General features: G+C 33.7%; 1 protein-coding gene across 1 annotated transcript in view; it reads left to right on the forward strand.

Moving 5' to 3' along the window:
* Positions 1–567: 567 nt before the first annotated feature.
* Positions 568–13,429, forward strand: part of Ufl1 (UFM1 specific ligase 1) — a 28,520-nt gene continuing 15,658 nt past the window's right edge. The window contains exons 1-2 of the mRNA XM_072534525.1: positions 568–776; positions 6,132–6,801. Coding sequence (XP_072390626.1) covers positions 703–776; positions 6,132–6,801 — 744 coding nt within the window. The 5' untranslated portion in view covers positions 568–702. The remainder of the gene's footprint in view (positions 777–6,131; positions 6,802–13,429) is intronic.

A 13,429-nucleotide genomic window follows, 5' to 3' on the forward strand; every position in this document is an offset into this window, starting at 1 on the left:
GGATTACCTCAGGGCAAACAGAATTACAGTTTAGAAAAAGTTGGTATGGTCATAGGATCTTAGAAATTTGTCAGATAATATTGAGTTGTTGATGCTCCTTAAAGAAAAGGAGTACAAATTTCTTGCAACCAATCGAAATGGAAAAAACTAATACCGAAAGAACTAGGTGGAAGATAAAAATTGTGGCATGTAATGAAAAATATTTATAGGAACCACAAACCAGAAGCGGTTTCTTTCAGATAAAACTATTTATACCTACAGTATAGAATTCTCAATCTGTGCATGAGAAAACACATTCTAAACTTTTATTTATGTAATTTTAAATCTGCCGCAAGCTACTTAACTTGAGTATTTTTAATATTTTCATTAAGAGAATGGAAACATTTCAAATGTGATAAATATTTTATTATATAATTTCAACTTAAAGAGGGCATCATCTAATCAAATAATATTTCTGTAAGATATGTTGACTAATTTCAGGTTTGTCGACGAGATATAGAGATATCCGACATTTCAAGTTGCCTACCTCAAGAATATGTTGGCAATTTTGATTGTTTTGAAAGGTCTTGGGTGATTTGTCAATGAGTGACGTTTAAACAAAATTGCAAAAACATTTCTTAGTCCATACTCCATATGGTTAATTTTGTTTACCCTTAAAGTAATTTTCTTTAAATTATTTAAATTCTCCAGTTCGATTGAAAAATGGCAGATTGGGAAGAGGTCAAACGTTTAGCTGCCGATTTTCAAAAAGTGCAGCTGAGTTCTACGACTCAAAAGTAAGTTTCTTTTGTTGAAGGAATATTATATATTATACCTACAACTTCATTACCTATTCTGAATTATTTTACATTTACATTAAGAGTTATCAATTACAATCTTAACAAATTAAATAATATTTTAAGTTAAATGAGTATCTCAACAATCATTTGAATTAGAACTTTAATCCTAAAATATAAATAGTAATCCAATTGTCCATTAAAATTTAATACGCAAAAAGAAAACATGTCTTATTAAAACTTTTTGGTAATATTTCTTAGTTTAAAAAAATATACTGAAAGAAGTGTGGACAAATACAATTATTAACATAATAAGTTGTATAAGCCTTTGAGTTTGAGCAGCAAAATAGGAAAAAATTGTTTAATATTTTTCACAGAGACTGCACCCCATTCCTTAATATACGTTTAGTCTACTTAGTAATTGTTGCGATTTTTTACTAAACTAATCAAAATATTCACGGTTAGTAACATACAGTTCAATATATCTCTATTTTTTGTGAGATTATCTGCTTATCAACATAAATAGGTTTTTAGTTATTGTGTCAATCCAATTTACTTTTAATGTATAAAACTAACAGAAAGTTCACTACTTTTAGTCATTACTTTAGTAGAATGCCATTACATTCATGTTGTATTATATAACTAATAATATGGTTTCCTTGCCTTATTCTTAAGTTAAAAGTTTCAGAATTAGCAACAAAGGTTATTGTTCTTCTTCTTCTTCTCCTTCCTCTTTATAAGCAATTCTACTTGTTCATTGGCAGATAAATACCTCCATGGAAGGTTGTCACTCCATCTTTTGTGCAGTTGTCTGATACTTCTTCTGCTGATTGGTGACTTATGTTTTGCTATTTTGATGACATGGGTCTCCTCCATTCTGCTTATGTGGTTATTCCTTTCTATTTTGTGTCCATTCATTTATACACTGTATGTTACATTTTATTCTAATGTCTTCACTTCTCTTTCGATCTCTCAGTGTATTTCCTGTAATTCTTCTCAGTACTCTCATCTCTGCCGTTTCCAGTAGCCTTTGCATTGTGGCTGTGTCGGGTCTTGTTTCTTATGATTCATAATAATAATAATTATATATATATATATATATATATATATATATATATATATATATATATATATATATATTCACAAGAATACTTGTGAGAGTGTAATTGGTCACAAAGTGCAGAAGAAAAGAAAGGATCTGGCTACTTCATCCTTTAATGAAAATATTTTATATATGAATACATACACATCATCAGTTTAATCTAAAAGTGCCCAAATAAGCTTACACATATAGAGGAAATATCAAAGAAAAAACTTTAAGAATATGTAGTTTGTAGCTGACAATTGATGAAAGTAATGTATAAAAAGATCAACTTGGAGCCATGGATTATAAAAAGTTCAATGTTTTTTAAAAGAAGAAACAGAACTATGATAGTTTTATACTGTATAAAGAAAAAGATTGTAAAAAAATATATACAATAAACATAAGTACATGAAGAACAAACAGAATTTTCATCACTGAGAACAGGATTTAGAAAACCATTGATAAATTATTTATACTTAACTTTTGGTAACATATTATGACCACATTGTTTCAAGAAGAAATTGAGTAAAAACGGATTATGTGTATTGTCATAAATCTAGTTAACATTTCATTGTGTAGTACAGAAAGGGAACTAAGAAAGAAGTCAATTAGTTTTAAAACTGTGAACATACCACTTTTAAGAAATCAACAACTGACTTCTTTCTAGGTTTCCTTTCTCTACTAGCCTTTGAAGTGTTATAGTTTTAAAACAATATACTGGTAACCCTTTTTTATTCAATTTCATATTGAAACAACTTGATCATAATGTTACGAAAAGTTAAATATAAGTAATTTATCAATGCTTTTCTAAGCCCCCTTATAAATGTTGAAAATTCTGTTTGTTCTTGGTGTATTACAGTTAACTTGTATATTGTTTTACATATTTCTGTTGTTTATATAGTATGATAGGGCAAATAGGGCATATCAAAGGGCCTGCGTAGCGCAAGCGGTAGGATGCTTGACTCGCAAGCCGGTGGTCCGGGGTTCGAATCCCACCGCCGGCAAGAACATCTAGACATTTTAAAAATGTCTATAGGCCCCAGGTCGACTCAGCCTGAATAAAAATGAGTACCTTGGGTAAAACCAGGGGTAATAATAGACGGTTGAAGCGTAGCACTGGCCATGTTACCTTCTTGTATACCGTAGGCCCTAGATATAGCAGACTACCCTGCTATACTCCCAAAGCCGCGACAGCGGTATAAAACGGGAGACTATTATTATTATTATATAGTATAAAAGTAAAATAGTTCTCTTTTTTTTTTTAAACCCTATTGAACTGTTTACACTAACAAGTCCATGGTTCCAAGTTGAGATTTTTGTACAGTACTTTTATTAATTGTCAGCTAAATATTGTAAGTTTGGGATGATGCCGTGGAAGTTTGAAAATTGTGTTTTTTATTACTAGTTGCTTTTTTATACAGAAAGATGCCAACATATTTCATCTTTTATTTTGTATTCCCTGACCATATTTTCATACAATATATTCCTGCTCTCCTTCGTCACTTTTCACGACAATATTCAGCTCACATTTCTTTGTACATTATAGAAAAAGTACTAGCATCTACAAAGATCCTTATTTAGGATCTATTTAAAAATTGGGTGTATATAAATTGATGAGAAAGTATACAACACTGAAAAGTATTTACTTTGAGTTTCTACTTTTCTATTAAGTCTGTCAGTTAATGTTTGTTTTCCATAAATATTTGTTATAATCTTGACATTCCAGCTGTCTGTTTTCTTATTTAGTAGATTTTAGATAATAAATTAGAATAATAGAAGCTGACATCCCAACATAGAATGCTCCTAAAAACCACTATCTGCCACAACTGCATTCAACAACACAAATCGCTCACATTCCCCACAGCAAATCTTTCAATTTGTCCAAACTGCCGAAGCAACCACTCCACCTTTTCTCCTAGATGTCCTATAAGGAAAGCTTTACCAACTAGACCACACCAAACCCAACCTGTATCTACTCCCAAACAAATTCCTATATATGAACTCATCTCAGATATGAAGTCATTGATTTACTTCATTTCTATGATCCTTTTTAATGTTTCCCACATAAAATGAATGACGTGGCCTGACTCTGTAGGGAGACTTGCTATAACAAGTATGGACACGCCATCTCCATACAACAGTACAATTCATTAGACATTCACCCACATCCTTACACATCCTCCACTAAAATTCTCTCATAACACACAAACTTTGAGGCAATCACTTGTCAGTCACCATCCATAACTCAACTTATAATACCACACAACATACAAAGGACAGGGAGAGATTGGTCTTCTGTGGTTTCCCAATCTCATTACATGATACCTGTCCTAGGTGAGGACCTAGCCACAGCTAACCTTCATGCATGCAACCATTTGAAACAGCATAAGCTATCCCAGGGAACCTGTAATTTGTTGTCCTACCTTCTCCTACAAGGAGAACCCTTACCCTGAAGAGGCAAAGAGCCTAAACCAAGGTTTCAAAACTTATACAGTAGCTAGTATATTTACCAAAAACCATGCCTCTCTAGTATATGTCTTTTCTCAACCCTATGTGATTGTGGTGTTTTTCAGAGTCAACTTTGACAAATTTAATCATCAAGCCATAATTCTATGATGGGAATATTCTTCAGTGTTTGGTTTTTGGTAAAAAAATTAAACAATAAGATTCATATATGTGAATTGAATTTTGTGAAACAATGATGAAGTCACCAAGTCCTGCTGCTGGTACAAAATATTATTTTTTACAATGAAGCCACCTTTACTTTACATGACGAGTTCTACCATCTGAATTGTATGTAATACGTAAGGGAAAATCCCCAATTTACGCATAAGTCATAATCAATACCCTCAGACAGTTCACATATGGACTGAAAGTGTAAAAAATAATATTGGACCCTATTTTTTCGGAGGCAATGTAAATGGGCCACTTTATTTGTTTTTAAAGGGTATAATTTGTATTAAGTTTAATATTCCCCAGTACAATTAATTCTGAATGTTTTGATGAATGTTTATGGTTTCAAATGGATGGGAGTGCCACCTATTGGATTTTATGAGGATAATTTTATTGAATAGCATTTATTAATGACAATTTAAAATATAGACCTATTATTTAGGATATTTTCTATTTTTTTATAGAAGATTATATAGACAAAAATAAATTATTTAATATCCACTTTGGATACCACAAAAATATTCTGTATTGATGCAAACAATAGTTGAATAAACTTACAAAACATGATATAGGTATATTATTCAGCGGCGGCTCGTGGCCTAAAAAAGTGGTGAAGATGAGGAAAGCTTGCCGGAGCCAAAAGGAGTTTTGGTACCTAAGTCGCGTCCAAATCTCATTAAAAATTCGTTAAAAAAATAGAGTTTAGGGCCCTAATAACTTGAAAACAGTTTTTTAGGGCACTTATACTAGATACGATATGTTCTACTTGCTTGGGGTATTTTAGTTCTGAACCTTGACATTTCATTGGGGGTTTTTTGGCGATTAAAACACCTCGCCTGCTAAACGGAGTCTCTAATATATTACACACCAAGTCATTAATGGGATTCATGTCTGTCTAAAATTATTTTTGTCCAAATGAAATCCACGAGAACACTTTATATCCGAAATCCGAAACAAACCACAGAGAAATGTATTAATAAAGTGCACTAAACAAATAAACTTAATACTGTGACTAAACTAAACTTATAAATACTATACTATACACTATACTATATAAAAAATATCTATATAATAGACTAAATTTCAAAATATTGTCGCTGCAAATACTAAATAGGTATCCATGCAACTAGTGGCCAGTGCGTGAAGACGAATAAGATATTTTTCAACAGCACTGCACTTGCTATTTTCTCAACTATCACTAGGGACAAGCTGACGTCACGTTGCCATGGCAACCGTGAACGCTAATGCAGATGAATTTCGCATTTCAAAAATAATCTTCACCGTCCTATTCCTGAATCATACGCACTATACAGCAAGTTACACAGGTCAGGACTTGACCGTCAAGTACCTACCGCACCGATAATAAAGTTAGCTGCCTTTTTTAATTTTTAGATTAATTAAAAGAGAATAAATAATTGATTTCAGAATTTAGATATATTAATGTTGCTTTTATTTTTTATTTATTTGTCTCAATTTAATTATATTTTTTTGGTGAACCTCACCTTCACCTACTTCACCTGGCGAGCCGCCGCTGATATTATTTAATATTCTATAAAATTTGGTAGACCACAAATTTATTCTTTTTTTTTTACTTTTAGGTTATCTGAAAGAAACTGTATACAAATCATATCATGGTTGATAGATCAAAAAATGTTAGATCTGATATTTACCAGCGATGGTAAGGAATATCTTACACCTGCTCAGTTAGTATCAGACATAAAGGGAGAATTATATGACCACAGTGGTAGAATAAATTTAGTAGAATTAGCCAAAATCATAGGTGTAGATTTGGCACACATAAATGCTCACCTAAATGATGTTTTAAAAAGCAATAAGGATATACAGTCAGTATTGGGACAACTTATTGATAGCTCATACATACAGAGAATAGCCGGAGAAATTAATGAGAAGTTAGCTCAACAAGGGCAGATCAGTATTAGCGATTTAACAATTCAGTATGACCTTCCCGCTGACTTTCTACAGAACCAAGTAGTAGAAAAAAATTTAGGAAAAATCATCTTTGGAAAACAAGATAAAAACGATCCCAAAGTTTTCTTCACAGAATCTTTTATTGCTAGAACAAAAGCTAAAATCAAGGGGGCTCTAACCGGCTTAACTAGGCCAACACCAATATCTTCTATTTTAAACCAAATTGATATCAGTGATAAGTTGTTTTTCTCTCTTTTTGATCAAACTGTTAGTTATGGATCTTTAACTGGAAGGATGGCCGGTGCTCAGTATATACCGAATGTTTATGCCAGGTCTCAGGTAAGTAATCAGCATTCTTTACAAAACAATAAACAATTTTTCGTCTCTAACATTTTATATTGATGGTTTTTATGTATATATGGAGAAATTTAAATATGTGAGGAGAGTACATATTATATAAATAATATATTTATATAAATATGTTTATATTATTTCTATATATAAAAATTCGGTTCCATGAATGGTTCAGCGCTTTTTTTGAACATACTTATTTTGTTGTTCTCTGCTACTCTCTGGCATACTGGCATACATAAAAGAAAAAAATAGGTAATTCCGTATACTTCTGTTTCAGTTTTGGTTGAAGCTTTAGAGCTGTGTGAATATTATTCGATGAATTATTTCTCCTCCACAACATGTTAAGCCTCAAAGCATAAACGCGCTCCTTTTGTCTCGGACCAAAGGATTTTTTTTCTGCTTTAGACATCAAAATTATATTAGTTTTTGTGTGTGCTTGACAATTTGACGTTCTGACAATTAAAATAAGGAAAAAACATTATGGTCACTTTTGGTGCATACATCTATGGATAAAATTTTTTGTTCTTGGTTTTAGTCCAGACCATGTGCACCAGGTTGTCCCACACAGTTTGTAATGCATGAACAAAATATATTGCAACAAATATACATATTATGATATTCTATTATATAAATTTATTAACAGTACTTGCATGAGTATCAAAAAACACTTAATGCACATAAAAGTAGTTGAGGGGCAGCCTGGACAACATGTATGTATTTTTTTAGCATGTGCAAAGTGTGCATCTTCCTCTATTCTCTTTTTCTTTAATGTTTTCTTGTTGTGGTTCAGGAGCACTCCTAGTGTGTAGCAATGATAAAATTATTTTTTCTCAGAAATAAGTAATAGGTATTATGTTACCCGTAACATATTTGTAAAGCACATGCGCATTGACAACTTCCGTATTAGTCAAAAATTCGATAGCCACTTTCCGGTACCACTTGATACTTCTACGAATTTCAATCATTTAAGGAGGATTCTTAGTGGATAGAAAGAGAACGTCTCTCTTATCTTTCCACTTGCTGACAATAACTTTTGTGTTGCTCTGTAAAGATTTAATTTCTCCTCGTTTGAGCTTTACATTTACATTTACGACAGCTTTTGGATTGTGTTTCCTGTTGGCTGGAAATTTTGTTGGTTGAAATTTTCTATTCAAGACTGTTATAAGAGATGATTATTTTGTATAGTCTGTTATTTGGTAGAATATTTTCATTATCGAAAATGTGAAAACAATGTAAAAGGGTCTCGAATCGGTTCCTGCTAAAACCGTAACTTTGAGAAATCGTATTTTCATAAAGTGGATTGTTGTTCCAATAGTCTCTCGAATCTGGTTTCTTGTCTAATCCCATCCACATTATAACTGCTAAAAGACGAAGTAATTCATCTATAGCTGTGTCTTGCCATTTGCACAAAAGCTAATAATTTTTTATGGTTTCATTTACAATCCCCTTAACTACTTTCTGTTGAACATATCTATTTGTTTCTGTTATTGACAAATCTTGAATTTCATTATCAACAAATACCAAGTAAACGTTTCAAAGTTTCAAGTCAAATTTATGTAGTTCTTACGGGCCATCTATTTATTTCCACATTATTTTATCTGCTCTTAAATTAACATCGTCTATGTTGACGATTTCTTCAGTTTCTCTGGGTCTAAATAATCAACAGATCAATACAAAAATCAATATCAATAAAAAAATTACAAATAAGACATCTTATTAATTACTAAATCATCGACTAAATTAGAAGGACCTGCTGCGTTATACAACTTATGTTTCTTTCTTGGTCTACTAACATCGTCACTCCTTTCTATAAAGTAAGAAAACAATCTAGACACCAATCTGTACTGTGAGCGAAATTAGTTACCTATTACCACTTTATCAATAGAACTACTGGGTCCAGTTTCTTCATCACTACTCGAATAAAGTTGATCACTGTCATTCTCTCTTTAAGCAGGATCAGCATCAGAGTTATAATCTGATATAGTATAATCACTGAAATTAGATTCTTCTAGTATTCGACGAAGTTCATCTTCTGATAATCCTTTTTTGTTTATTATACGAAGATATGAATACTTTTCTACTACAGAAAATAAATAAAATTGTCGCACACGATGATACCACATTGAAATTCAAAAAATGTCAACAAAAATCCTAACCTACAGGCAGGTTTTACCGGGCTAAGACAGATTTCCGTTTTCTATAGACCAGACCTTTCAAATTTATCACATAACAACACACAAACTGTGTCCCTCACGTGGCCACAGTGTCTTAAACACGATAACATACTTAGGCCAAATTGGTACGCATGGTCTGTGGTTAAAACGTGCTGTGCACCAGTGTGGTGCATATGGGGCTTAACGTGTTAAATATTTATTGGTGTTGTAAATTATCTTTAAGCTCCCGCACCGTAGACTCTATACCTGGAAATCACCGGCAGACTCACCTGGTAAAATATCAGAAATCAAATAGATTATATCGCTGCACCAATCAGGTTTAGAAACTCCATCAAAACCGTAAAAACTTACCCGGGTGCGGACGTAGCATCAGACCACAATCCGGTGGTATGTAAGTTTGAAGTAAAGTTAAAAAAGCCAAATGTAAAGAACAGGCCCGAAACGCTAGATATTAGGAAGCTTTCCAACAGTAATATTAAACAACAGATGCAGGAGAATTTAAATACCGAAATATCAAAAATCCTTAAAAATAACAATGAACCGCTGGAAAAGTGGAGTGAAATTAAAGAAGAGATTAGGACTTCAAGCACTAAGTTTTTACTACCTGATAAGAGAAAAAAGAAAGACTGGATGACTGCAGAAATCCTTGACATAATGGAAGAGAGACGGATATATAAAACTAAAGATACTGCCAAATACCGTGAAACCCATAGACGAATAAGATCTGAGATAAGAAAAACTAAAGAGAAATGGTTCTCGGAGAGATGCGAAGAAATCGAACAGTGCGAAAAGGTATACGACTATCACAATATGCATAAGAAGATAAAGGAACTCACAACAAAGAAAAGCTACAATATTTTATCGAAAGGGCTGTGCGATGATAATGGAAATCTACAACTAGACCCCGACAAAATAGTTAGAATCTGGGAAACTTATGTGGAACAACTGTTTAATGATGACCGTCCTAGTGGGTATACACTGAGCAATGATGATACTGGCCCTTCTATTCTAAAATCAGAAGTGGAGAATGCTATAAAGGGTCTTAAAAATAACAAAAGACCAGGCAACGATAACGTATACGGGGAAGTATTGAAAATGCTGTGCGAAACAAACAGTAAATTTCTAGACTCACTCGTCAGACTCTTTAAAAATATTTATAACAGCGGGGAGTTTCCTGAAGACTGGCTAGAGTCAACTTTTGTTGCCATACCGAAAAAACCAAAAGCAAAGTCTTGTGATCAACATCGGATGATAAGTCTAATTAACCACATTTCGAAGGCATACACCAAGGTTATTTACAACAGAATAAGCAAAAAATGCGAGGATAACATTGGAGATTCGCAGTTTGGGTTTCGGAATTCTCTTGGGACAAGAGAAGCACTTTTTAGTCTACAGGTACTCATCCAGCGCTGCAGAGATATGAACAAAGACGTGTACATATGCTTTATAGACTACGCAAAAGCATTCGATAACGTAAAGCACGAAAAGATTATTGAAGTTCTCCATAAGATCGGAGTCGACTACAGAGACGTTCGAACAATAGCGAGCCTCTATTGGGGTCAAACAGCTAAAGTGAAAGTAGGATCTATATATATATATATATATATATATATATATATATATCTTTATATATCTTTTTCTATCTCTCCAGGTGTCTTCATCAATGGCTCTGTCTTTCATGGTTTCCATAACACCTTGTATCCAAGACTTGGCTGGTCTTCCTCGTTTCCTTCTATTACTTGGATTGTATTCCATAGCTCTTTTTGGCCATCTGTTGTCGTCCATCCTCTGTACGTGTCCATACCATATTAACTGTCTAGTTTCTATTCTTTCAGAAGTTGTATGTACTCTATCTGTTTTTCTTCTAATTTCAGAATTAGGTATACGTTCTACTCTTGATATACGGCAAGCTCTTCTCAGATAGTCCATTTCAACCGTGTCCACTTTTTTCTTTCCTTTTACTGTCATTTGCCAACATTCTGCTCCATATGTAAGAATGGGCTCTACAATTACTTTGTAGATAGTCAGTTTAGTTCTCATAATAGCTTTGTTGGACCAAAGTATCGAATTCAGAATTTGAACACTCTTCCTGTCTTGTTGCACTCTATAGTCTATATCTCGTTCCGTTGTTCCTTTACTGCAGATAATACTTCCCAAATATTTGTATTCGTAGCACCTTTTCATTTGTCTAATTTCCAAATCCGGGTCTTCGTCTTCACTGCCTATTCGCATATATTCTGTTTTAGACATATTCTTACTCATCCCCCATTTTTCGTATTCATCTTTGAGCTTTCTAAGCATATAATCTGCATCTCCTTCACAGCTTGCAATTAGTACTTGATCATCTGCAAAGAACAGCGTTGTCAGATGATGGTTGTTAAGCTTCAACCCCATTCCCGCACATTTTTGTCTCCACTGGTGCAGTGCTTCTTGGATATATATTTTGAATAGGGTGGGGGAAAGACAACATCCTTGTCTCAAGCCTTTCGTTACTGTAAATACCCTTGAGAAAGTATTTCCTGTTTTTACAGTGCTTTGAGGACATTTATAGATGTTCAGTATTGCTTTTAGATATGTTTTACTAAGGTCCGTTTTCGTCAAGACACTAAATAAGAGTTTTAAAGGAACTGTATCATAAGCCTTCTCCAGATCTATAAATACCAGATGCGTAGGGAGGTTTCGAGCTGTTCGTTTTTCAATTACTTGTTGAAGGGTAAATGTGTTGTCAAAGTAGGATCTACATTGACCAATAAAATTGAGATGAAGAAAGGGGTACGGCAGGGCTGTATCTTGTCTCCTATTCTCTTTAATATATACTCAGAAGAAGTATTTAAGACAGCGCTGGAGGAAAGCACAGAAGGCATAAAGATAAATGGAGAAATAATTAATAACATAAGGTATGCTGATGACACTGTGATTCTAGCAAGTAGCATGGAGGAACTGAGTTGCCTAATGAGTAAGATATAAAAAACCAGTGCACAATACGGACTCAGACTAAATATCACAAAAACCAAATGGATGTTAGTAAGCAAAACCCAACAACCACCACAGCAACTGATATTAGACAATGAAAGAATTGAACACGTGGATTCGTACATCTACTTGGGAACAACAGTTAACTCAAATTGGGATCAAGCAAAGGAAATACGTATAAGAGTAGAAAAGGCAAGAGCATCGTTCACTATCATGAAGCAAATTTTCACCTCTAAAAGCCTCACCCTACCTCTCAAAATTCGACTTCTGAAATGTTATGTATACCCGGTTTTGTTATATGGAATGGAGGCGTGGACAATGACCGCAACATTGATGAACAAAGTAGAGGCCTTCGAAATGTGGGCTTACCGACGTATATTACGTATATCCTGGACTGAGCACGTGACCAACGAAGAGGTACTACGCCGGATAGGTAAAGAGAGAGAGGTAGGAATAAGCATAAAGAAAAGAAAGTTGGAATACTTGGGGCACGTTATGAGACATAATAAATATAGAGTACTACAGCTGATCGTTCAAGGGAAAATAGACAGCAGAAGGGGTCAAGGGAGGAGAAGACACTCGTGGCTCCAAAACTTGCGGCAATGGTTCGGATTGTCATCTGCTGAACTATTCAGATCTGCCGTAAACAAAGTCAGAATAGGCATGTTGATTGCCAACGTTCGGAACGGACAAGGTACATGAAGAAGAAGAAGTTGTAAATTATTTCACAAAGTTTAAACAATATTAAATATGGCTATAATCTTTTCAGAACTGTTTGATCATTTCGAGTTTGTTTTCAATCTGCCAGTGTCTGACGGAGCACACACTTTTAAATAGAACAGACAGGGCATTCATGTCTTCTACATAGATGCTTAATATGACTTCCTCTAGCTGGAACAAACTTCTTGCAGAAATTTGTTCCTAAAAGTTTAGAGGTGTTTTAAATTCTTTGCAGTCGGTGATTAGTTCAGAGACACGCAGTCGTTTCATTTTCTACCATCCAAGTTAGATGTAGCGTACTCTGAGAATTGATGCATTTTAAATTATATACAGGGTGTTTTCAAAAAAGGTAACATCGTCTTTAGGATAGGTAAAAAACTGAAAAATAATTGGGGTTTGCTTGGTAAAAATGTTTGTAACACCATCCGTTTTCAAGATAAAAGGTGTTGAAGAAAAAAAAACGTTACATATTTTTTACGATTTTGCCGAAACTACTGTCAACATTGTAATGAAATTTTATACGAATATGTTTTGGAAGCTGGTACATCCATGAATATGTTTTTATATCTGACTCTCATAGAGGGCTCTAGTTACAAGATTCGTACCAAGTATTATTCAACATAACTTTTTTGAGGGTAGACACTTTTTTCTTCAATGCCTTTTATCTTGAAAGCGGATGGCGTTACAAATTTTTTTACTAAGCAAATCCCAATTATTTGTCAGATTTTTACCTATCCTAGAGACGA

Source organism: Diabrotica undecimpunctata, chromosome 6 (genome assembly GCF_040954645.1).
Source record: "Diabrotica undecimpunctata isolate CICGRU chromosome 6, icDiaUnde3, whole genome shotgun sequence".
NCBI lineage: Eukaryota > Metazoa > Arthropoda > Insecta > Coleoptera > Chrysomelidae > Diabrotica > Diabrotica undecimpunctata.